General features: G+C 54.6%; 1 protein-coding gene across 1 annotated transcript in view; it reads right to left on the bottom strand.

Moving 5' to 3' along the window:
• Cpne2 (copine 2) overlaps positions 1-23,284 on the bottom strand; it is a 39,856-nt gene extending 16,572 nt beyond the window's left edge. Inside the window, exons 1-7 of the mRNA XM_052727379.1 lie at positions 22,718-23,284; positions 6,480-6,697; positions 4,048-4,227; positions 3,620-3,694; positions 1,894-1,965; positions 565-648; positions 255-344 (exon numbers count right to left, since the gene is read on the bottom strand). Coding sequence (XP_052583339.1) covers positions 255-344; positions 565-648; positions 1,894-1,965; positions 3,620-3,694; positions 4,048-4,227; positions 6,480-6,659 — 681 coding nt within the window. The 5' untranslated portion in view covers positions 6,660-6,697; positions 22,718-23,284. The remainder of the gene's footprint in view (positions 1-254; positions 345-564; positions 649-1,893; positions 1,966-3,619; positions 3,695-4,047; positions 4,228-6,479; positions 6,698-22,717) is intronic.
• Between the last annotated feature and the right edge of the window lie 1,084 nt (positions 23,285-24,368).

A 24,368-nucleotide genomic window follows, 5' to 3' on the forward strand; every position in this document is an offset into this window, starting at 1 on the left:
CCTCCTCTGGCCAGGCCCGGACCCTCTGCAATCCTATCCAGCCACTCTGCAGTCCTTGCAGGCGGATTATAGCAGGGCTCTTGGGGGTAGGGATCCTGCCCAAGTCCTAAGGGCCAGGCAGATCCAGGCCTTGAACCTAGGACCCCTGCCTTCTCATAAGGGGCTCTTCCTAGTTTCAAATACCAGGAGCCTCATTGGGGTGGACTAGGAGGTGGGGCTGGCAGGGTGGGGAACATGGCCCCAGAGTCACTAACCTGGATGGGCTTCTCCAGGTCCCCATCACACAAGGACACCAATGGCACAGTGAACGGCTTCCACACAGGGTCCAGAGTGTACTTGATCACCTGGGAGACAGGGAGGAGCAGAGCGCTCAGAGGCCCATTAGAGATGGGTGTGAAGAGACGGGCAAACCCACAGCCATGTTTCCAACTCTGGAATCGAATGTTCCTGTGGCCCTTTTAGTGTGATCTACCTGGCTGGGGCAGCACAGGCCACCCCCTACTGTCAGCTTGATTAACCAAAAAGTTGTGCCCCCACCCTCCGCGCAAGGACCCCGTTACCTACCTCTGTCCTATGGACCAGCATCCATTTACCATCATCCCCTGGCTTGTAAAACTCAAGAAATGGGTCTGACTTCCCGAAGAGGTCCTGCGGGGAGGCAGGACATGTGTGAGAGGGGATGGCCCTACCAGATTCGGTGGGGCTGGAGTGCAGGTCAGCCAAATACCCTGATTCAGGGTTGGTGGGCGCTACAGTGCAACCAATCTGTCCCTCATCCTCCCCCCAGCCTCTTCAAGGTTCAGCCAGAGGCCTGGTGCTACCACCTGAGAAATGAGACGCCCCCACAGTGAGGCAAGGGTTCCGTGTCTAGAGACCCACGCCTTGGGTGCAGAAACAGGGGCAGCACACGGTTCCAAGAGGGCCGTGCCTGTCGGAAGGCCAGGCCCAAGGACTTTAGTGAGACCACAAACCTAACCCTACAGTGCCGGCCAGTGGCATGGCTCAGCAGAGGATGCTTGCCATCAAGCCTGATGACTTGAATTTGCCCTCTAGAATCCACAGGAGGAAGGAAGAGAGCTAACTCCAGAAGCTGTTCTCTGACTGTGTGGAGAACAGGCCCCTCCCTCCAAATGTGATAAGTAAATAAACCTCTGATGCCCGTCACCAAAGGGCATGAAGGCATCTAGAAATTCACTTATGTAAGTTAAAAAAAATGGCACTCTGAAGAAGTTACACGGAAGGGAAGGAGACAGAGTGAATCGGTAAGAATGTACAGGACAAGAGTGTGTGCCAGAGAGACGGGCAATGTGAGTGATGACAGGCGACTGAAGGCCACTGTCACCTCTGTCCCCAAGAGGGGGTTACAGAAGGACAGTTAGAATGTGGGAAGAGCACCATGGCAATGTTCACAGAAGAGGGTCTCAGGCGGAGAGAAGAGAGTTCAGTGGGCCTGGGACGGGAGGATGCCTGGTTTAACCTGGGCACCCGGTGCTGTGGCTCCATGGCAGAGCCCTGGCCTAGCAGATATGAGGTGCTGGGTCCCATCCTCAGCCCTGGAAAATGAGAAAATTAATAAAGCGGAGGAAAGCAAGAGGGTCTGGTCTAACCGGGCGGCCGAAGGAGAGGAGGGGGAAGGGCAAGAATCCGGACCCTGGAGGGTCAAGGCGGAGTGGGGGAGCGTGAGAAGGGGACCACAACAAGAGGACTCCAGTCACAGTTGGCCTCCTAAATGGCAGTGTACTCCCACAGTGGGAGAAAGCCTGACTGGAGTAGTTCAGTACTTAGGCTGTCCCTCGTGGGAAATGAAAATGGTATAGCCAGAGAGGGCAGGCCCCAGGGCCCTGGGCTGGGGAAGAATCTGTCGTTGATGGAAGCCCTCCCTGCCGGGCTTACCTTCTTATCCAGCTTCCTGCCGGCCAGGCTCAGCGTGATGACGCGGTTGTCTGACAGTTCCTGAGCTGCGATCTGAAAGGTTGAGGCTCTGAGAGTGGGTCTGCTCCTCCCCTCCCCCACCCCGCCAGGGCCCAGCTCTCCAGGGCTGGGTGCAGGGCAAAGGGGAGAGTGAGGGCCAGGTGAGCCGGCACCAGCCTCCTGACTTGTACACCTCGCTTTCTGTTTTCTGGCAAATGGGGTCGTGGTCAGACTGGTTATGAAGACTCAGCAAGTGAGTCAGTCCTGTGGCTCAGGAGAGGGGCTGTAGGACACTGAGGGGCAGGTAATATGGGGACTAGTCAGGGGAGGTGGTCATGAGCCCAAGGGAGAGCTCTACACCAGAGAACACAGGCCTCCTCAGGGAGCACAGGCCTCCTCAGGGAGCACAGGCCTCCTCAGGGAGCACAGGCCTCAAGCTTTCTCTCCAACCTGAGAGCTCCTAACTGCCAAGCAGCCAGCTGCACGCAGCTGAGTAAACTGAGGTCCAGGGGAAGGGTGGAGGCCTCACACATGTCATCTATTCATGTCTTCCCCGGAGCCACAGCCCTCAGACCTCAGCACAACCGCCAAGGTCCACTGTGGCCTCTCCCCACAGATGGACTCATGGCCCTGCCTATAACTAAGATGGGTCTGCCTGAGAACAGTCTCGCTTGAGACTAGCCAGCCCTCTGGCCCCTGCACCACAGACCAAGGCCCTGGGGCCCTTTCTCCCTCCCTGTTCTTCACCTAGACTATAGGATGGTGCTTATCGTCCCATCTCCCAGAGGAAGGAACCAGGCCTAGGGTGGAGCCATGGGCATCCTGGACAAACACTGAGTGCGGTTCCCCCTGCTGGCATCTGAGGGCAAGGGAGCTGCCCTGACAGCTGACTGTGAACTCTGAGAGGGGTGGGGAGAGTTGGGAGGTGCCTTTCAGGCTGCAGCAACAGCCTGGGCACCATCTTGGGGGGTTTTTGAGACATGCTATGGATTTGGCTTGCCCTGAACTTGGGGCATGAGGAGAAAAGAGAAACTGCTGAGGTGGGGAAGCAAAGCATCTTGGAGGAAAGACTCCACCGGCAGCAGGGAGCCATGGGTGGGCGTGAGGGGCCCAAGAGCACACACGAGCATGAGCTGCCCTCAGCACACATCACAGGCTGCATGGGGAATCGCGCTAGAGGGACACTCTTGCTCCTCCTGGGTCTCACTTCCCTCATCATGAGATGGGGTTTGCCCTGCCTTCTAGGCCTCTGAGGACCAAGGAGCCCATCCGTAGGAAAAACGAATCACTGCAAGGTGCAGGGGGAATCACTGCAGTTGCTGGAATCATGGAGAGGCAGTGTTATATGCATCAGGAGCTGGTGAAACACCCCTGGGGGGTGGGGGGTGGGGGTGGGCTACAGGGGCTAGTATTGGTGGGGGATACTGTGAGGGCTCTGGACACCCCTCCCTCCAATGATACGGAGGCTCCTGGCCCTGAGCCGCCCATCATCGTGGAGGACCCTCTGACAGTCCCCCAGCCAGGCAGCCCCCAGTGCATCATCTGTAGAGCCAGAAGCCCGTTGCTAAGAGACCTGTTGCTAAGTTGTAAGTTGGGCCTTTTTACTCCCAACAAAGCTGGTGATTATCTGCTGGAGAAGCAGTCCATTGATGGGGGAGGGCGGTGGAGACAGAGAAGGGATGTGAAGGGCAGGGAGGGAGGCAGGTACCGTGATCAAGCCCTTCCCTGCAGGCTTGCCATTCATCAGCAGCAGAGGCCTAGTGATCTTCTTGCTGGAGACAATCTGGGGTGGGAGAGACAGAGGGGAGAGTTCAGAGGTGAGCGCAGGGGCTCTCGGGGATAGGTAAGAACCAGGACTGCCCCCTCTTCTCTGCAGCAGCAGGTGGCTGGCCCTGAGTTTGGTTGCTCCTTCTGCGGAAGCTTTCTGACTGGCCCCAAACTCACTGAGCTACACCACTTTGGGTCTGTTGGCTCCTGGGGCGTATGCGCGGCAGATGGGGGGGGGGGTGCCAGGAGGATCGGCTAGGGAAAGGGAGGGGGATGGGAAATCCTGTCTGAGGGCCGCCTGACCCCAAGAGCAGAGGTTGACTCCGAGACCGGTGTGTACCCCACTCCACTTGGGAGCCCCAGGCTCACCATGCCAAGGCTGCAGGAGAACTGACCCAGGAAGTCATGCTCGTCCAGCTGCGCACTGGACTTGTCCTGATCAAACAGGGCGAACTTGAGTTTCTGCACCTCCTCAAAGTGGTAATCCAGCACGAACTTCTTGGAGAAGGCTGGGTTGAGGTTGTTGATGGCTGTCTCTGTTCTGTCATACTGGCGGAGGGACATGAAAATGGGAGGCAGAGTCAGGGTGGACAGGTTCCCTCTCTAGCTGGCTGCCGGCAACCTTCCTACTGAGCACCACCTCCCACCAGCGCTCATAGCCCACGAGCCCCAGCTCACAGACGAGGATACCAAAGCTCTGAGACGTTAAGTCAAAGGGAGGCAGGATTCAAGATTGGAGCCCAGTCCTGACTCCAGAAACCTCACTCTTAACTCTGCAAACCCTCTCCATTTCCAGAAACCAGGGTAAGGGCTCAGGCCACAGCCTGGACTGGGTAAGTGACAGGGGACAAATCCCTGTCCCCATCTGGGCCTGCTTCTACCTCTGTAAAACAAAGGCCTTGGCTTTCCTGTTTTACTTTGGGAAAACCCTTTTCTCAAAATCACACTGTACACGTTACTAAGGGAGGAGGCGGGTTGCAGAGGCAGGTGGGGTCAAGGGCTGGGGTGGTGGGGGTGTTCATGTCTGGGACAGAATTCTGGACTTGTGCAGTCTAGCATGCCCACCTGCTTTGGACACCAAAGCCTGGGTGGGGACAGGGCTGGGCATTGTGGGCACACGGTAGTCTGGGCAGGAAGTACCTCCTGGCCTCAGAACACACACACAGCAGAGCCTGAGTGACAGTCTATTTTGAGACCTGGGCTATGTTTGTTTTTCCTTCCACCCAGGCTTCCAAGGACAGGAGCAGCAGGGATCAGAAGAGGCCTTGACCTAAACTATTTTTAGCTTGTGTGGACAATCCGGGGGTAGCAGAGATTGTGGGGTGTCATGAGTTGGGGAGACACCACTCCCTGAGGAGCATGGAGGGTTCTGGAGACATCTCCGAGGGGATGAGTACCTACAGGCCTGGACTGACCTTGGACTCCTAGGCTGACCCAGTGCCACATCGCCCTCTGTTGGCGAGACCACCAACACACTGGATGACAGAACCCTCCATAGTCCAGGCTCCAAGCTCGCCCTCTATAAATGGGTCAACAATCCCAGCTCTTTTAAAAGACTTATTTTCATCGAAGGAAGCCAGTATCTGTGAGGACTGTAACTGAAGCCTGTTCAGTGAGTGTCTGCCATTGCCCGGCTCAAACAGGAACTCAGTGTGGCCGCTCACCTGTCATCCCAGCACTCAGGCGGAAGAGGAAGAACCAGGAGTTCTAGGTTATCTACTGTTACATAAAGCAAAACGCTAATATATATTTTGGGCACTATACATGCATGTAGAATGTTCTGGAAGATGAGACACTGAACGGTGATTAGGATTCTCCTTGGTAGGCCGGTCTACAATTCTTTAGATTGTCTTCCTCAGGTTAATCTGAATTTGATAAACAACCAACATAGCCTCCTTTGTAATAGGAACCAAAGCCGGTTTTGAAGGCTGCTAACAGGAGCAGTTCAAGTTTCTTGGTAACCTTCCTAAACCACAGCCCTTCCCAACCCTCAGGCCAGAGTCTTCCAGCTCAGAAGTCCCCAGTGCGTAAGTTAGTCACTGGAGGTGAGGGAAAGGGACAGGGGTTCACCTGAGATCACACAGCGGGGAGGAACATTGCTGGGCAGGAGTCCATCTCTGGGGCTCAAGTTTGAGCAACTTACTTCTCTTTGCTTCTGGCCAACAGGGTGATTGTTAGACACAAATCAGGAAGGTCCCTTGCAGGAAGCAAGTCTGTACAAAACCATAGAAGCTTTGCCTAACTATAGCCATATAAACTACTAGGATATAATAAATATGATAATTATATATCTATGGGTGATAATTTAGACAGAAGTCTAGCTATAAATCTATATCTATTTATAGGTTTTTTTTTTTTTTGAGACAAGGTCTTGTTATGTAGCCTTCGTTGGTCTGAAACTCACAGAAATCCACCTGTCTCTGCTTGTATTGGTGCTAAAGGTGTGTGCCTCCACAGTACCACACCAGCCAGAAATATATTTTAAAGTAATTATTTTATTTCTCTCTGTATCATTTTAGGGTTTTTTTGAGACCGGGACTTGTTATATAGCCCTGACTGACCTGAAACCTGTGATCCTCCTGCCTCAGTGTTGGAATTACAGGTGTATACCACCACACCTGGCTTAAGTAATATTTTAAATACACTCAAAGTTTAATTGTAAAAAGTGACAGTTTTCTAAGTGATCATCCACCACCAGCCCTCATACCAAGGGCAGGAGCCCAGCATTCCCTGGATCGAGGAGGAGCCCCTCCACAGCCCCGCCAGTCCTGGCCCAGCACAGACACTGTGCCTCGCCTCACCTCCATCCACCTGCCGCTGTCCTCTGTAAACAGGACACAGAAAGGGTCAGACTTGGAGGTGACGTCCCGGTCCAGCAGGTTCTGGCCACTCACTGACAGCTCCACTTTACACACACAGCACTGAGAGCCCAAGGGGATGGCCCCGGTGGCGGGGGCACCCCCATCTGGAGTGTAGGCCATGGGGGTCGGCGGCGGCAGCAGCAGCAGTTCCTGGCAGTCTGGAGAACAGGAGTCAGCATCAGGAGGGGATAGACACTTTTCACAGGCTGCCTCGTCACAGGGAGACCTCAGCATTGACCTTCGATATCCGGTTATAGGCTGGGAACACTGGGGCAAGCCTGTAAGCCCAGCATGCAGGAGGCTGAGGCAGAAGGCTGAGTTCAAGGCTAGCCTGGGCTATAGGGCAAGACTCCGTTTCGAAGTAAAAGAAAGAAGTGGGTGTTGAGATGGCAGATGATGTGTGTGTAAGACATGGGCAAAGGCTTGTCGGAGGGAGAACGCAAGAAACCTGGAAGGAATGAGGAGTCCCAAGAGGTGTATAGCTTGCCTTGTTGCCTGTTCTCTGCCTTGATCAGTCCTTACCCAGGAGATATGCACAGACCTGTGTTGCCCATGTAGGATCACAGGACATCATAGCGGACCTGGGTATCCTGCATGCATTGTGCCAGAAAACCTGGGCTTCTGAGCAAATGCAAGGGTTAGCATCCGTGGAGTGGATGATGGCTTGGGTTTTCCTTGTTGCTTTGGCCACAAGGAAGTGAACTTCTGGTAACTTACTCAAAACTGGACCTCATTCACTGCCTGTCATGTTCCTCTTATATCTCTACCCCAAGCTTGTGGCTGGAATACAAAAGGCTTCAGAGCATATATGAAGGGTGTGTGCCCAAATAGGTGAACAAATATACCCTCCAACCCTACTCTGGTCCTGTCTGTCTTGGACCTGATCCTGGTCTTCAGGTCTTCAGGACAAAACTGACACTCTCAGGCACCCTGCTCAGGACCAGTGCATCTCTACTGAGGCTGCGCACACTGCTGTCAGTGGCTATGTTTTCCTCAGAGGACAAGGTGTCCACGTGCCGGAGTGGAGTGACTGTCTCCATGAGGTGAGGTAGTTCTGGGACCCCTTTGTCACTGGCCCTGTAGACAAGCCTAAAGTTCTCCGTGCCTGTTTCCTATCTGCCAACACATTGTCTTACCTTGGTTCTTTGAGATTCCCAGGGGAAGAGCCTATCTCACAAATGCATACACATTAACATGGGCGATGAGCCTAGTTCCCAAACACCTCAAAGGGCTTCACTAATATTCGGTCCCCTCACTGCTCAATGAATTACTGTATCTTCACCAGGAGGGGGCTTATACCCCTGCTCCTTAGAGCACTGTAGGACCCCACTGTTTTCTACCTTAGTCTTGTGGGTACATAATAGTACTATCCTATTTTCCAGGGGAGGAAACTGAGGCTCATGTATTTGCTCTGTGTTTGTTGAGTACCCGTCCCATCCCAAGACCTGCCAGTAGCCTCCTGAGCACATTTGCGTTCTGGTCACCTCTGTGGCTAAAGATCCTACAGAGACTCCAGCCAATCACCGTGAGGACGTAGGACAGGGACTGTATCACGCCTAGATCACTATGAGCAGTTGGACTTGCCAGAAGCAGGGTTGGCATCATCTCGTTTGCCCTTTGTGTGTGTGCATTCACACGCGTGCACATTTGTGAAGGCCAGGGGTTGACACGGGCGTCTTCCTCAACAGCTCTCCACTTTGCTGTGTGCGAGGTGTGCATGAACATGAGGGTGCATGTACAATGGCCACACAGGCAGAGGCCGGAACAAGATGCCAGCTGTCTTTCCTCAATCTCTCTGCCTTACTCCCTTGTGATAGGGCCTCTCAGTGAACTCAGGTTTATCTTTTTGGCTAGGCTGGGTGTCCAGTGAGCTCTGAGAATCTTCCTGTCTTTTCCCCTCGATGTTGGGGTTATAGGCACCCACAGTCATGCCTGACCTTTTACACAGATCCTGGGCCTTCAAACTCAAGTCCTCAGAGCCTCCTGCTTACAGAACAAGCACCCTTACCTACTGAGCCACCTCTCTGAATTTTGGAGGCGGGGTCTCTTGTTGAAGCTGGAACTCATCTATCTAGCTAGACTGGCTAGCTAGTGAGTTCCAGGGATTGGCCCGCTCTGCCTCCCACAGCCCTGGGGTTCCGTGTGCACATCACCGGGTCTGCCATTTACACAGTTGCTGGTGAACTGAACTCTGGTCCTCATGCCTGCACATGGGCCGTCTCCTAGCCCTTTACAATTTTTATATCTATCTGTTTGTTTTTGTGCGGGTATGGGTGGGTGTGCATCCTTGTGTGCATGGAGGTCAGGGAACAACTTGTAAATCAGTTCCCTCCTTCCTAGAAGGAGAGAAGCCCAGGGAAGAACGGAGGTTGTTAAGCCTAGTGGGAACTTCATTCACTAAGGCATCACCCTCTCCTCCGTTTTTGAGGTAAGATCTCACTAGGTAGCCCAGGCCGCCCCTGAGTTTATAATCCTTGTTTCTGCCTGCTGCCTGCTGGGATTACATGTACCAACACATTTGTCTTCCGGTCTCCTCAAATGATCACTTTGCCTGAGCCAGCTGTCACGTTAAGGAGCAGCAGCTGCTGTCCCACAGCAGGCCAGGAAAGACCGAAGTCCCTCCCCAGTGCCCACTTCCTAAGGGACACTGCAGATGCATTGCCTGCCCAGGGACCTCCTCCTGGCAGGGAGGGGGCATGGAGAGCGAAGAAGCCAGTCCTCAGCTCCCCCCTCCTACAAGCTGTCCCTAGAACCTCATTACAGTCACAGTTCCCAAAGCATCAGGACAGCTCTGCAATTTGCCGGCAGGATTTACTCTTGTCAGTAAAAATCAATTTCTGCAGAAAAGGCTGGGAAGCCATGTTCGTGGTGTAAGCAGCTGGGGATGGAGAGCAAAGCCTCAGCTGGCCAGTGGGCATCCAAGGTGTCCACACGGCTCCTGTTCTGTCTGGGGTGGGCATGGGCAGGATCATCACCCTACTTTACAGACAGGAAATGGAGGAACAGGAAGTGGAAGCTGACCAGGAACCGCCCAGGGCCACCATCCTCACAAGCAGAGGCTGCTTGTGAAACCGTCTCTTCATGCCCAAGCCAGTGCTGGGCCTTCTCACCTGGGGAATAGTAGGGCAAAGTGGGGACAGCCTGGGAACCCACGAGACCAGGGAGCCTGGGACCAAGAGGCAGCAGAGCGGGAGAGCCAAGGACAAGCCCGTTTAATTAATGTATGTATGTATGTATGTATTTTGTAGTGATAGGGGTTCAAAACTGGGGCTTCCTACATGTGAGCTAAATGCTCTACTGAACTACATTCCCAGTCTTTTTTTCCCCTCTTTTTCTTTTAACATATTTTTTAAATTTTGAGACAGATCCAGGAGGCAGAGGCAGGTAGATCTCTGAGTTTGAGACCATCCTGGTCTATAGCGTTCCAAGACAGCCAGGGTTACACAGAGAAACCTTGTCTCAAAAACCAAACAAACAAATAAATTTTGAGAGCATGGTCTCACTAAGTCACCCAGGCTGGCCTTGAACTCACTCTGTAGGCCAGAAGGCCTTGAGCTTGCCATCCCCTGCCTCAGTCTCCCAAGTAGGTGAGATGGCAAGCCTGTGCCCATAGGCTGGCCCCTGTAGCACGAATCTTAAAAGGTCTTATTAATAAGAACAAACCCAGAGCCAGGTATTGGGGTGAACGCTAGAAGATCAGAGAAGCAGAACAAGCCACAACTTCCTTTCTTGCCAATTCCTCAGCTGATCCTGTTTCCTCAGACTGGAAGCCTATGAGTCCTCATCCAGAATGAATCTCAGCTGAACTGCTGCTAGAAGCCTAAAAGCTTAACCAGCTCTAGTTCCTCGTCCTCATGCCTTATATACCTTTCTGCTTCCTGCCATCACTTCCTGGGATTAAAGGTGTGTGTCACCATGCCTGGCTGTTTCCAGTGTGGCCTTGAACTCACAGAGATCCAGAGGGATTTCTGCCTCTGGAGTGCTAGGATTAAAGGCGTGTGTGCCACCATTTTCTGGCCTCTATATCTAGTGGCTGTTCTGCCTCTGACCCCAGATAAGTTTATTAGGGTGCACAATATTTTGGGGAACACAATATCACCACAGGCCCCACTCCCCATTTTAACGAGGACCCAGAACCCAGGTCCTTAGCTCCTCCGGAGTCACCCTATCCACACCCTCATAGTCTTCCCCCACCCCCATCACTGACATGTCGGCCTCACCCACCTCCTGTTCGGAACACCGGCCCACTACAATGGATTTCATGCATCCTAGGCATGGACCCCTATAGCCCAGAGTTCTGTTCCTACCTGGAAGGGGTCAGGCACACTTTCTGGTGCAGCACATGTGGTCACATGTACACACTCTACACACACACACACACACACACACACACACACACACACACACACTCGAACAAATAAAAAGGCCTAAGCTCACATGACCACACTCTGAGGACACACCCTCATGGCAGTCACCGACCTGTCCACGTACCCAGAATCTTGCCTTTGTGACTGTACTAACATCCCATCTCTAACTAGTGGAGGGCATAGGCAGGAGGGCCTGGTCCAGGGAAGCCAGTTACAACTCCACCTGGGTCAGCTCCAGCTCCAGCTGAAGAAAAACAGCTCTATGAATGGTGGGCGGAGAAAAGGACTCCTCCCCAACCAGGGGCAGGGCTCCCATCTCCAACTCACCCTCTGGCAGGAAGCTCCTGGATCCCCGAAATGGGGAGCACATGGTGTCTGAGGTTGGGACAGCCAGGGGATCAGAGTGGCCCTTGGTGGCAGCCCCGCGGCGGGGCAGGGATCCGGACCCTGAGGCCTGACGCAATGGAAAAAGAAACCGCAGCCTGGTTGGGCCAGCCCCCTCCCCTCCCTCAGCAGAAGGCAGCAAGGTGTCATTAAGGGGGGGGGTTGGGTCTGTGTGCACATTGGGCAAGATGGGAAAGCTCCAGGACAGCACCATCTGCAGGTAATTTGGGGTTTGGGGCTGGAAGAGGGGGTGCAGGCAGCGAGAGCCTGTTCCAAGGTTGATCCTGACTCCTGGCACAGGTGGGCACAGGCCCTCGGGAAAGAGCTTGGAGTCAGGCATGCAAGAATAGTAGTCTCGTTTACAGATGAACAGAGGCAAATGGAAATGACTGGGGAATGACCTGTCACTGGTCACACATCCACTCAACAAACATTTCATGTATATCCTAGAGTTCCAGCAACAAGGCTGAAGAGCAGGTAGTGGTTGGCCCGGCACCCAGAAGTAGAAGCAAGAGGACCATGAGTTCAAGTTCAGACTGTTCTAGACAGTGAGACCCTGAATAAAACATAAAAAATGATACAGAATTGTGGCCACTGCCAACAGGACCAGGCATCCTGCTCCTGATAGAAGGATGGACTCTGATGACATTAATACTAAGCTACACACCTAGAGTATTGTGGCTTTGGCCAGAACTCTAGTAATCCATGGCCGATGACTCCCTGCCCTCCCTCTCCCACATCCCATGGGGCAGACTCTTCCCACCTGAGGCCACCATCAGCCTCATACCTCCACTTCCCCTGCCACGGCCTGGCAAGCTACAAAATCTCCTGCTCAGCGATGCCTAGCCTATGCAGCTCTCCCCTACCCTGCCAGAGGGACTCTTTAATTGTGTAAGTCAAATGCTACCACAGAATCTTCTACTGTCTTTCCAGATCACATAACTCCCTGCACCACTCCAGGCTGAGGGAGCCGGGCTGGGCTGAGCTGATCCTCCCCGCCCCCCTCCAAGACAGGGCTTCTCTGTGTAGCTTTGGTGCCTTTCCTGGAACTCACTCTGTAGCCTAGGCTGGCCTCGAACTCACAGAGATCTTCCTGGCTCTGCCTCGAGAGTGCTGGGATTAAAGGCGTGCGCCACCACTGCTTGGCCGAGCTCATGCCATCCTCCCCAGTTCTCTGCCAAGCTTCACAGGCTTCCCCTCGGATTTCAAACATGCCCACCCTTCACCTGCACAGAGCCCTCGGCTGTCCCACTTGTCACAAATGCCTTTTGTCTCTTGAAGGGTCCCAGTTGTCAGCATTCTCAGAGGCCTTCCACGCCCACTCGAGTCAGTGTGACCTGTGTCTACTCCACACCATCTCTGTCAGTGATCACTGTCTCCTACACCACCTCACACGCTCCTCCACAAGCTCCCATAACGTGAGTTCTCAAGGGGGCCCTTGCACTGACCCCCAACATGAATGCAGATCTGAATATTGTGAACACCCAGTAAATGCAATCAGTGCATGAGGAGCTAGGAACCCAGCAGCAGGCTGCTCCTCTCCATCACTCAAGAGCGAAAGCCATGTCTCCAACCTTGGACTCTCATAACTCTCTGAAAGATCAGAAAGAGAAGTAACAGTCCTACATAACGGGGAGGAAACTGAGGCCCAGGAAGGGGCAAGGGATAGATGGAATCAAGGTCCACTGACTCTGGACATAGGAACTTGATGCAGTTGAGGTGACTCTGGAGCTCAGCCAGATGGCAGGACCCCAACTTTGAGGCTGTAGTGACAGGAGAGGCCAAGGGAGGCAGGCCCAGGAGATGATGGATTGCAGGAGGCCCTGGGGACCCCGAGACAAGAGTAGAAGGTGGGCAAGGCAGATCAGGTGGCCCAGCGGCAGCAGCTCAGCCCCAAGATTCTTGGCTGTGGCCACTCTAGGGACAGGGGGCCTGTGGGAGCGCCAATACGGACTCTTAGTAGGAGGCATAGGCAGTGTCAAACAGCATGCCCAAGGCTGAGGAGATGGCTCAGCGGGTAAAGGGCTTGTTCCACAAGCATGAGGACCTGAGTTTGACTCACCAGAGCCCAGGTAAAGTCAGGTGTGGCGGTGTGTGACTGTGAGCCCAGAGCTTCTGTGGTGAGATGGTGGGCAGAGCCTGGAGCATCTCCAGAAGCTCACGGGTCAGCTGGCTGGGCGTACACAGCGGCAAACAACAGGGAGACCCTGCCTCCAGCAAGGCGGAAGGAAGGACCAACACCCGAAGTTGTCCTCTGACCTCTACACAACTAACTGCATGTCCAACCTGACCTTTGGGAGACGAAAAAATTCTGATTTCAATGCAAACTATAAGGAGCCAAGTGCTACAAAGCCTTGCTAGTGGCAGTCACTGCCAGACACTTGGTCCTCCGGCCAGCACCAAGTGGCAGTGAAAGTCGCAGACTCTGGATGCAGTACCCTCCCCAGTGTAAGCCTCTGGTTCCGCCATTTCTCCGCTGTGGGCCTTCAGGCGTGTTACACACTTCTCTTCCTCAGTTTTGCCCTCTGTAAAAAGAAGGCAATAAAGCAAGTTCCCGGGTTGTGTCGAGGATTAAGATAAAGCAAACTTGCTATTACCGGTGTTTCCTAATCTCCGGGGTGGAGACAGCAGGCCCAAAAACATCGGGATGTGTGGCCAAACCAAGAGGGCCAGGGACCAAGACTGGCCAAGACACGCGGTTCCCTACCGTAGCCTTTTCCTGCTGTGGGCATAACGTACCATGCCAGTTAGGCCGACGGTGGGGGACGGGGCCAGGGAGGAGATAACTGACCTGGGACATGGTGACAGTCCTTGAGGTTTCCAGCCAACTCTGGCCTTGAGACCCCAAAGGTCACAGAAGCCACAGGACCTGAGTGGGCACCACCTTCGAAGGAGTGTAGCTTTAAGCTCAGGGTTTTCCTGCTCCAAGCATGGCTCCCAGAAAGTACGAGAGGCTTACCATCTGGCCCCACCCAGACCTGCTCCATCTGAAGCCCCAGGGAGGCACCTACCCACCCGTGTATGAACAAGCCCTGCAGGCAAGGCAGAGGAGGCCAAGCACACACAAACCACGGGTTTGGCAGGCAGGTGCGGTTTCTGACACGCTCCCCAGAGGGAGCTTGGAGCGGCCTACCTCCAACCATGACGGGAGCAAGGAGGCAGACACCTGAGGCCAGTACCCCGCCTTGGGGATGGCTCTAGCTTGGCCTCCTTGTAGCCTAGTTCAGCAGATGTGACACTTGGTTTCCATACAAGCCCTACCTTGCCTCGTCCAGACAGTAATTCTCTGCTAACTAGAACCTTCAACTAAACAGTCAGTCACCCCTTGCCTGTTGGCCCTGCTAAGTCCTCAAGGCTCTCATGAGGACTGAGATGGGTCTTGAAGGGCACGGTCACCCCACTGATCAAGATGACCAAGTCCAGGAACACAGAGAGCAAACACATCATCAGGACTCTGCAGAGAAACTGAGATGGTAGTATATCTGCCTTGGCACAGCAGGAGTCTGGTTTTAAAGAATCTGTTGGGGCAGGGAGACTGGGGGCTGGAGAGATGGCTCAGCGGTTAAGCGCACTAACTGCTCTTCCAGAGGACCCAGGTTCAACTCCCTGCACCCACATAGCAGCTCACACTTGTCTGTAACTCCAGTTCCAGGGCTTCTGACACCCTCACACAGACAGACATGTAGGCAAAACACCAGTGTACATAAAATAAAAATAAACTTTAAAGAAGTGTTTTTTGTTTTTAAAAAGAATCTGTTCATAGGACAATGACAGGGGTAATCCTGAAGTCTGGGAGGCAGCATGGGCTGGAAACAAAGGGTTTTTCTGTGTTGTGGTCTTGAGGTCCAAGACCTCACCTTGTAGGAAGCTCAGTCTTCGGCTGAAGGCTGGCTACCAACTGGACGGAGCCCATGCATGGAGGTTAATCGGCTTTGCCCAAAGCCTGATTTAAATGTTAATCTCATCTTAAACATACCTTCACAGAAACATCTAGACTGGTGGTATTTAGCCAAACAACTGGTCACCATAGCCCAGCCAAGTTCACAGAGACAGTAAGTTTTGAGGGATAGGTTTGGGGTACCTGTGTGGGGCTCTGACTTCTCACACGGAGCTCCAGATCACCTGGCAACTGGAAGGGAAGGGGAAGGTGGGTACGGCCACCCCAACAGAGACAAAACTGGAATAAAGGAAAGTCACAGCAAGGCCCGATCCCTTTCTGAGTGCACCATGAGCTTTACCTTCCAGACACCCCTGCTCAAGGCCTTGTGACCACGTGACCACACCCACTGTCGGTGGAGGTTGACTGACTGCCTAACGGTCCCTGTCTTCTGGCTCAGGCTGATAAGTGCTCTTGACATCATTCTCTGGGTCTTAGACAGGATCCTCCTTCCAGACTGATGGGACCCTGGACAAGCCGTCCATCTACTTTTGTATCTGTTCCCTCTTTCCTTCTAATGTGCGTATGCAAGTGTGTACGTGTGTGCATGCGCACGTGTGTGTGTGTGTGTGTGTGTGTGTGTGTGTGTGTGTGTGTGAGTGAGAGAGAGAGAGAGAGAGAGAGAGAGAGAGAGAGAGAGAATGTATAGAGGTGAGAGGACCTCAGATGTCATTCCTCAGGGCCTCTTTCTTTCTTTCCTTCCTTCCTTCCTTCCTTCCTTCCTTCCTTCCTTCCTTCCTTCCTTCTTTCTTTCTTTTCCTGAGACAGGGTTTCTCTGTGTAGTTCTGGAAGTCCTGGAACTCACTCTGCAGACCAGGCTGATCTCGAACTCACAGAGATCCGCCTGCCTCTGCCTCCTGAGTGATGGGATTAAAGGCTGCACCACCATCTTGCAGCTCATCAGGGTTTCTTGCCGGCCTGGAATTTCCCAGGCAAGACCAAGCTGGCTGTCCTTGAGCCCCAGGGATGGACTCACCTCTCTGTCTTCCCAGCTGGGGTTACTTTTACATGGATTCTAGGACCTGAACTTGGGTGCTTGCCACGTAAGCACTGTATTGACTGAGCCGTCTCCCCAGCCTCCTGCGTCTGCTTTCTTACTCACAGAAATGCCAGGACACACCGAAAGCTCTGTAGCACAATAGCAAGCGTCTCTCGGAGGCTCCCTTCCCTAGTCCCCCTGATAGGGCTTCCACGGTCCTCTCCCTCGCCACCACGGCTCTACCGTGCTCTTCACTACATGAGGTTCCAATGATACTGTTTTGTGTATCTCTGATTTTGCACCTGCTGTCCCAGCTGCCTGGAATGCACTTTCTCTTTCTCTACTTGACTCCTTTGATTCTTCACATTCAGCTTCAGTAAAACCAAATGCGACCATCACTATGACCATCACGATCCTCAGGATGCTCAAAACTGTAGAAGGCTGACACACGGCAGGTTGGTAAGAACGCAGAGTAACCAGAACTCTCACAGTTTGCCAGAGGCAGTGGTGTTCCATGCAAACCACTTAGGAGAAATATTTGGCAGCGCCTGCAAGCTAAACTTCCGACATAGTCGCTCACCAAAAGACACACATGAGGATGCCCACCGCAGCACTGCATGAGCTGCCGCCCTGATCCAGGATCAGGGGTCAGTGTGCCAGCAATGGGGACGGACCACTCATCGCACCGGTTGAAGGAGCATGAATGAGGATCTAACCCCGCCCCCACCGCCGGTCTCCTTTCGTGAGGTTAAGTGTGGACAAAGGAAACCTGTGCTGTTGAAAGTGGTGGCAGGGGTGTGACAGGAAGCCAGCGGCATGACACTGATGAGAAGGGACAGCAGGAGGCTGCGGCTGGCTGTTCCCACTTCTGCACCCAGCTGCTGTTAGCCCAGATGCACGGCTTTGTCATGGTATCCTATGTTGGGGGTGATTCTCTTTCAGTTTTGAGGTGCTGGGGACTGAACTGAGGGCCAGGCACTCAGCCCTCTTGAGGTGGAGACAGGGTCTTGTTATATAAACCAGGCAGAGTAGGGACTCACAATACAGCGGTTAAGCAGGTGAGGGAGTGGGGGAGGGGCAGCACACTAACCCACCCACGCACCCCTCCACAAGGCCCTGGCTGCCTCCTGGTCACTAAGGAGAACCAGTCTGACATCACCAAATTGAAAGCACTGGCTTGAGCAGCCAATGATACCATTTTCTTCTCCGCTGTGGAGTGTTGCAGCAGGTCTTGCTATGAAGACAAGGCTGGCTGTAAACTTGCGGCAATCCTCTTGCCCCAGCCTCTTGAGTGCCGGGGTACAGGCATGCGCCACCACACTCAGCCTCATTATCATCCCTGTTGTTCCCAACACTGACATGTATGGAACAGGAGCTGAACAAATTAAGGAACATGAAGGAAGCGGGAAAACGGAATCACAGAAGTCTAGGATCACAGATTCACAGAGTTCCTGGGCCTGGGAATTCTTGGAGTTTCTTTTTATTATTTATTTATTTTATGTGTTTGAGTGTTTTGCCTGCACGAATGTATCTGCACCATGTGTGTCTGGTGCCCACAGAGGTCAGATAAGGGTACCAGACCCCGCAGAACTAGAATTATGGGTGTTGTGAAGTGCTGGGAACTGAACCCAGGTCCTCTGCAAGAGCAACAGGTGCTCTTAACTGCTGAGCCATCTCTCTAGCCCTGCTTTTGGTTTTTTGAGACAGAGTCTCACTATGCAACTCTGCTGGTCTAACCTGAATGCATGTAGGCCAGGCTGGCCTGGAACTCCAGAGAGCTACCTTGCCTCTGCCCCCTGAGAGCTGGGATCAAAGATGCGTGCCACCACACCTAGCTGAACTCCGGGATTTTAGAGTGACAAGTCCTTTGATACTCTGGGCTAAAAGACTGCAGTACGTCTCACCTTCCAGCCATATAAGAATGCCGACCCCAGTCCCACCACCTCAACATCCCTGCCTATTGGGGAAGGAGAGGTTCAGAGCCAAGACTCCTACTCCGGGGGGGGGGGGGGGCCCTTCTTGTGCACTGTGGCTGTGTGGCTCTTGCCAAGTGACACGGAGCCCCCAGGAGTAGGCTGGCACTCGCTCTGGATAAGGCGACAGGGTCGGGTGGCTCTGCACACAAATCACTTTCTACTTTAGCTATGGCACCGGGTGCTGTGTTTAAAAGACACCACACTCTGCCAGGCAACCGGGCCATTATAGGGATAAATATAGACGAAGACAGCCAGGCGAGGGCTGTGGCACGGGTTGGCTCTGATGCTCTCCTGGGACCCTATGGCCAGGCCATACTGGGAAGGAGGCTGGTTAAGTCTCATCCAAGCTCCGGCTCTTGGGGAGGCCCTCTTCAGGACCCCCAGGCTCCATGTGCAGCTCAGCTACCTAGGGTCTTCCCAGTGTTACTACAGGGGCTGGCCAAGTGGTCATCAGGTAGCAAGGTGGTAGGTAGCCTTTCCTGTCAGGTTCTTCTCTTACCGCTCCTCCCTTCCAGGTCTCTGCAAAGGAGGCTTGGGTACCATGCCTATCTCCTGCCTCTCTGGAAGCTGAGGGATGGACACATTGTTCTCCAAGCTGCTGAGTGCTCTGAGCACTTAGGGGACCTCAGGAGTGAGTCTAGCCAGAGGGAGGACCTCGACTAATGGAGAGTTTCACTCCGAGATTAGGCTCAACCTTTGGCCCCCACTATGGTGCTCACACCCGCCAGGGGAGTGTCATGGGGCAACTAGGCACTGCCTAATTATGTGTGAATCTCTCCCTTCTGTACCTGTTTCTTTGACTGTGAAGTAAGTAAGGTGTGGCCAAGCCTCTTTTGAGTCTTGGGGGTGTGGCTACAGATGCCCCTTTATCCTTCCTAAGCTCTCCAGCTCAGGGCCAGAGCCTGGCTCGACCACAGTCATACCACTGACATATGGTAGTCCCTTACCAGATGAGCTGCTTGGGACACATTTGCTAGGTGGCCGAACAGCTGTGTGCAGGGGAGAGCGAGTTTCTGCCCTTAGGTTGCCCATTTCTTACATGAAGAAACTGAGATCAGGGGCTGAGGTTAAAGTTCAGTGCTAGGGCAGTTGACTGAGCAGTCTAGGTTAAGTAGGGAATGGGTGACACTTCCCAGCATCCCTCAGTCCACCGGCGGGCAGGCCATGGCAGCAAGTAGTAATAGTGGCTACCCACAACTCCCAGATTTCTGTGCCAGGAAATCCTGCCCTGTTCTGACAAACACCTTTCCACATTCCCTCCTCCACATCAAATCCCTGGCACCCAGCATAGTGAAACCAGTGTCCCTCCAGGGACTCAGAGTGGCAAGCTCATAATCCTTCCAGGTTGTCAACCAACACTCAGGACCTCATTTGGGATAAAGGTAGACTCCCATTCCTCACACGGCATTTTACTGGTCACCTACATGTTCCAGGCACTGTTCGAGCATGGAGGTACAGCCTGTTCAGTGCCCACTGGAGGAAGGGGTAGGTAAGGAGCTGATGCACAGACGAATACATGACAAACACCCCAGGGAAAACAGAGTGAGGTAAAGGGACAGGGATACGCCTCTCCCTCTAGTCTCGTCCTTTCCTGTTCCAGGGGACAGCAGTGTGGCTGTAGGTGACAAGTAGGCACTCCAACACACCTCACAGTCGTCTCCTTGACCTCCACGGGAGCCAGACTCAGGAGGCAAAGGACGGCAAAGGACACAGGAGGCACCTCCAGCCCCGGCTCAGGCTTCAAGCACTGGGAACCTTCAACTGTCTCTCCTCGACAGCAAGGGATGGCACACGGTCGCATGGTCACCGTCTCCAGCCGCCCCGCCTGGATGGCAGGGTGACCCAGCCTCCTGCTTCCGCAGAGTCCACACTGACCTTTCTGAAGCCATGTGCTGCAAAGGGGGATGGCTGTTTTCTAGAGGGGTTCTGCTCCTGCCTCTGCGGCCCCAGGCTGCAGGGGAGGGGAGGGCGGAAGACCGGAAGGCAGGAACAGCAAGGAGCTTCTCGGCAGGCAGAGATGCTGCCTCTCCAGACAGGAGTGCAGTTACTAGAGAGAGCTTCTCTGTTCAAGCCTCAGAGCCCAGTGAGGTCAGTGCCAGGTGGGGTGATGGGGAACCCACACGGGATGCACCACCTCAAACAGTGTTCTCCACACTTTGGCAGGGCAGAACCTTCTTACCCAGGCCTCTGCCCCCAGAACAGCCCAGAAGGGCCAATGTCTGAATTCCAGGACTCGCCTCTGCATAGAAAGGTGGTTAAGCCCCTGCCACAAAGGGATCCCGAATGCAGTTATGCGAATCAAGTGTACTAATATTCCCAGGAACAATGTGGGTGACAGCTGTTCCCCAGTGCCTCCCGCACCAGCCACAGGCTGGCACACAGCCCTTTGTCACCTAAATTGATCCTCACAACTCTCTTTAAGGAAACACACAATTACCCGGAAAGAAAAGGGAACAGAGGGTGCACACCTCACTATTACGCAGATAGAGAAACTGAGGCCCCATTTTGACCCTCTTCTTCATGTAGTCCCCTTGAGTTTTTAATGCTCACGCCATTGGGGGAGGGCTTGAAATATAATCAGAGACCCTCCTGAAGGGTTCCCCCCTTGTAAGAACTCCTGCCCCCTTCCCTGACCCTAGCCTCCCTACAGCTCTGCAAATGGACTGATATTGCAGTTTGCCTCATTTCACAGATGGAAAAATACCCAGGCCCAAAGGGGTGTGTGTGTGTGTGTGTGTGTGTGTGTGTGTGTGTGTGTGTGTGTGACAAGGCATGAAGGCAGGAAGCGACACAGGCCAGGAGAACTCAAGCACCCACAGACTTTGTCCTGGTGTTTCATGCAGAAATGCATCTGATGAACCCTCCCACTCCAGCAGGCTGGATCACCAGCTCGGGACAGCCCCAGAGCTCACTGGGCCCCCTGCCAGGGTGGCAATAAATAAACTCACTCCTTCCCATTGGTGCCTGGTCAGCTTCCAAGTGGCCCTGGAGATGAACCCACTTTACAGATGAACTGGAGGCATGGAGAGTTGAGGCCACCATCCTACTTCTGGTCACAAAAAGGTGTTCAAGGCCAGGTCTCTCACAACTTCCATATTGGGGCTGTCCATAGGCCACCAGACAGGACAGACAACCAAAATGCCTCTCTTCCTGTGAGAGAAGGGCTCTCTTCCAATTCAGACAGCAGTGTTCTTGACCTCACAAGGGGAGTTACAGCCAGGTGACCAGAGGTCAGAGAACATAGGGCCAGGAGCCAGGAGGCACTTCTGGTCCCTGGCTCAACCCTCAAGCACTGGGGACCTTATATTGTCTCACCTGGACAGCATGTCTGGATGGTTACCCTCTCCAGCTGCCCTGTCAAGATGGCAGGATGACCAAGCCCCTTCCCCTTTGACCAGCCCACACAAAGTCCCCTCTGAGGCCATGCTCTCCAAGGTGAGGGAGCTCTATTCTGGAAGTTATGCTACTGCCTCAGCAGCCTGGAAGAAGGCAGAGGGAGGGAACATCTCCCAGGCAGGAAGGCAGGACCCCGACCCTGGACTAGGGACTTCTCAGCAGAAACCCTGCCTGGCAACAATGCCACCAACCACAGAAGCTGTAGATGCCTCGGAGGGCAGAATAATACCCCTTCCCACCTCTGGGCGACAGATCCACACCCCTACATGATGGAGACCTATGGTCAGACAAAACAAAGGGCGGCCGGGCTAATCCTCCAAGATCTTTACCCTTCCCACAGAATATTTATGGGTTAGGAAGAATCAGAATGCAAGGCAGACCCTTTGGAGGGCCACCCAGTTCCGGAGTGCTATTGCACCTGTGACCTTGGGCACTCCCAGCCCCCGATCACAGGTAGCCCCTTATCCAAAGACTAGCTTGCCTACCAAAGGTAGGATTCGGATTCCGGAGGGGAGGAGAGGAGAAGGAAAGAAGAGCATTAGTCTCCTTTATTTTTCCCAGGAGCATCGCTGCGGGGATGGGAGGGAAGGAAGAAGGCTTCTCGCTTCCTCTTCCACCCCTTGAAACACACAGGTGCCAGACAGCTTTTGCGCAAAAAACTAGTTTGCAAACACACTCCGACTTCTGGAAAGCTGCCCAGCACAATTCCCCATCTCTTCGCTCCGGCTGGAGCAGGAAGTCGGCCCTAGGGCCAATCTGAGCAGGGCCAGGTCGGGGTCAGGGTGGGGTCAAGGGGTGCGCCCTTCTAGAGCCCCACGGCCCGCTCGCCTCCCGCGCCTGTGCTGGTGGCAATGGGATGCCATCCCCGGACGCCCTCCAGACATCTAACGGAGGCAGAGGGTCCTCCCCAAACAGCTAGCCAGTGTTCTCGAGGCCGCCCTGTCACCGGCCCCCCGCAGACGGGCGCCCCCGCGTGGTCGGGTGGTAGCTGAGTCACCCGGGCGTGCTGCGGGGGGCGGCGGCCACGGACGTCCGGAGTCCCTCCGGCAGCACCCGCTTCCCTCGGAGCCCCAGGCCGAACTTGGGGCGCACGCAGTGCCCGGCCCGCCCTCGCCGCGCCCGCCACGGGCCCCACTCACCGCGCGTCCCGCAGCCTCAGCGTGCTCCGGGCCGCCGGGGCATCCCCGCGCGCTGTGCTGTCGGCCGGGCGGCGACGCGGGACAGGCTCAGGGCGCTGCCCGCGCGGCCGTGCCCACTCGTGCGCTCGCCGGGGCTGGGGCCGGCCCTCCTCGGGCCGCGGCTGCGGCGCGGGCTCCTCCCTCCTGTCGAGGGAGGATGTGGGCGGGAAGCGGGCGCGAGGCGGGCGCTTCCTGGAGGGGCGGCTCTCCGGGCTGCACCGGAGCTTGTCCCGCTCCCGGCTTGTGGCCCGCGAGGACCTGGACGCAGCAGGCTGCCACTCGGCGCGACGCCGCGGGTTCGCACCCAGCCCCGGGCCCGCCGCTCTGGGCGTCACAGGCACCGCGGAGCTCCGCGCGCGGCTCTCAGGCTAAAGACGCGGGAACCCGTGGTGCGATCGCCCGGCCCGCGGGACCCCGGGGTGCGATCGCCGGACCCGCCGGACTCCGGGGCACTGCCCGCGGCTTCCACCCCAAAGCGTGCGGGGCGTAGCTCGGAGCCCTCGGGGAGACGCCCAGGGCTTGCTTCCGAGCTGTTGGGGCCGCACTAGAACCGCAGTGTTTTTCTTCTTTTTTTATTTTATTATTTTTTTTTCCCTTTCAATAGCGTTTTCTTGCCGCCAGAGACTGGGAAGATGACACATATTCCCGTGACAAAGACGACGAGATAAAGACGTTTGGAGTGGGGTTTGGGCTCACCGGGAGAGCAGTTCCGCGGAGCTGAGGCCCCCCCCTCTGTGCAGTCCGCTTTTGACCCAGAAGAGGCACCAGTTCTTAAGGGACTATTCTGTCGCTGGTGGCCACTCAGTGGTATTTTGTACCCTCCGAGCATGTTAACCACCGGACATCAGGGCCAAAGCTCTTTTAACCAGATTCCGTGACAGGGGGCCATGGCTGTCCAGAGATCTCATAGGCATGGCTAAAGCCCTTGGCCCTGGTGTGCAGGGACTGCGCGGCTAAGGGTTAAAGCCTGGCTCTTGGGTTGAAGGTTTTTCTATTCCAGACAGAGGAGGGTTAACGCGGAGACTCACGCTGCAGCTATGAACTCCCTCTACGTCTGAGTCACAGGCACTTTGCAGCCTTAGAAGGGCCCCCACCAAGCAGCCCCAGGGCATAGAGCTTTGTTCTCTGTCTGCCTGTCCCTGGAGCATCCTGCCTTTCTCCAGATTCTCCCGTCTTCTTGCCCCCAAAGTCCTTGATGGTCTCTGCTCAGCTCTGGGACAAAGCAACCTGTGGGGCCTCTTAGAGCCCACTCCAGCCGTACTGCCTCCAGGAAGCCTTCCTTGACTGTCCTGGTTAGTCCCTGGCATCTCACTGGCCTTTAGGCACTGGGGTAGAAAGTGGGGACTGGATAGTCTTCTCAAGCTGCTGGACTCTGGGAAGAAATGCCAGGTCCAGGTAGACAAACAGAGGGATGAGAAGTTCAGGGTAAAGGCAAGTAGCATAGAGACCCAATTCAGCCTTGGCACCGACCAGCACTCTTCTAAGCCCGGAAGAATAAGGGGATTGGAGTGTCCAGGCAGGGAAGATGTCACTGGTGGGGAGGACAGAGTACCAAGGTCAGGGGTCACAGCAATCCCATTCCTGGGTACCTACTTACCCAAGAGAAATGAAA

This window comes from Peromyscus californicus, unplaced genomic scaffold (assembly GCF_007827085.1).
Source record: "Peromyscus californicus insignis strain IS unplaced genomic scaffold, ASM782708v3 Scaffold_8__1_contigs__length_139910024, whole genome shotgun sequence".
NCBI lineage: Eukaryota > Metazoa > Chordata > Mammalia > Rodentia > Cricetidae > Peromyscus > Peromyscus californicus.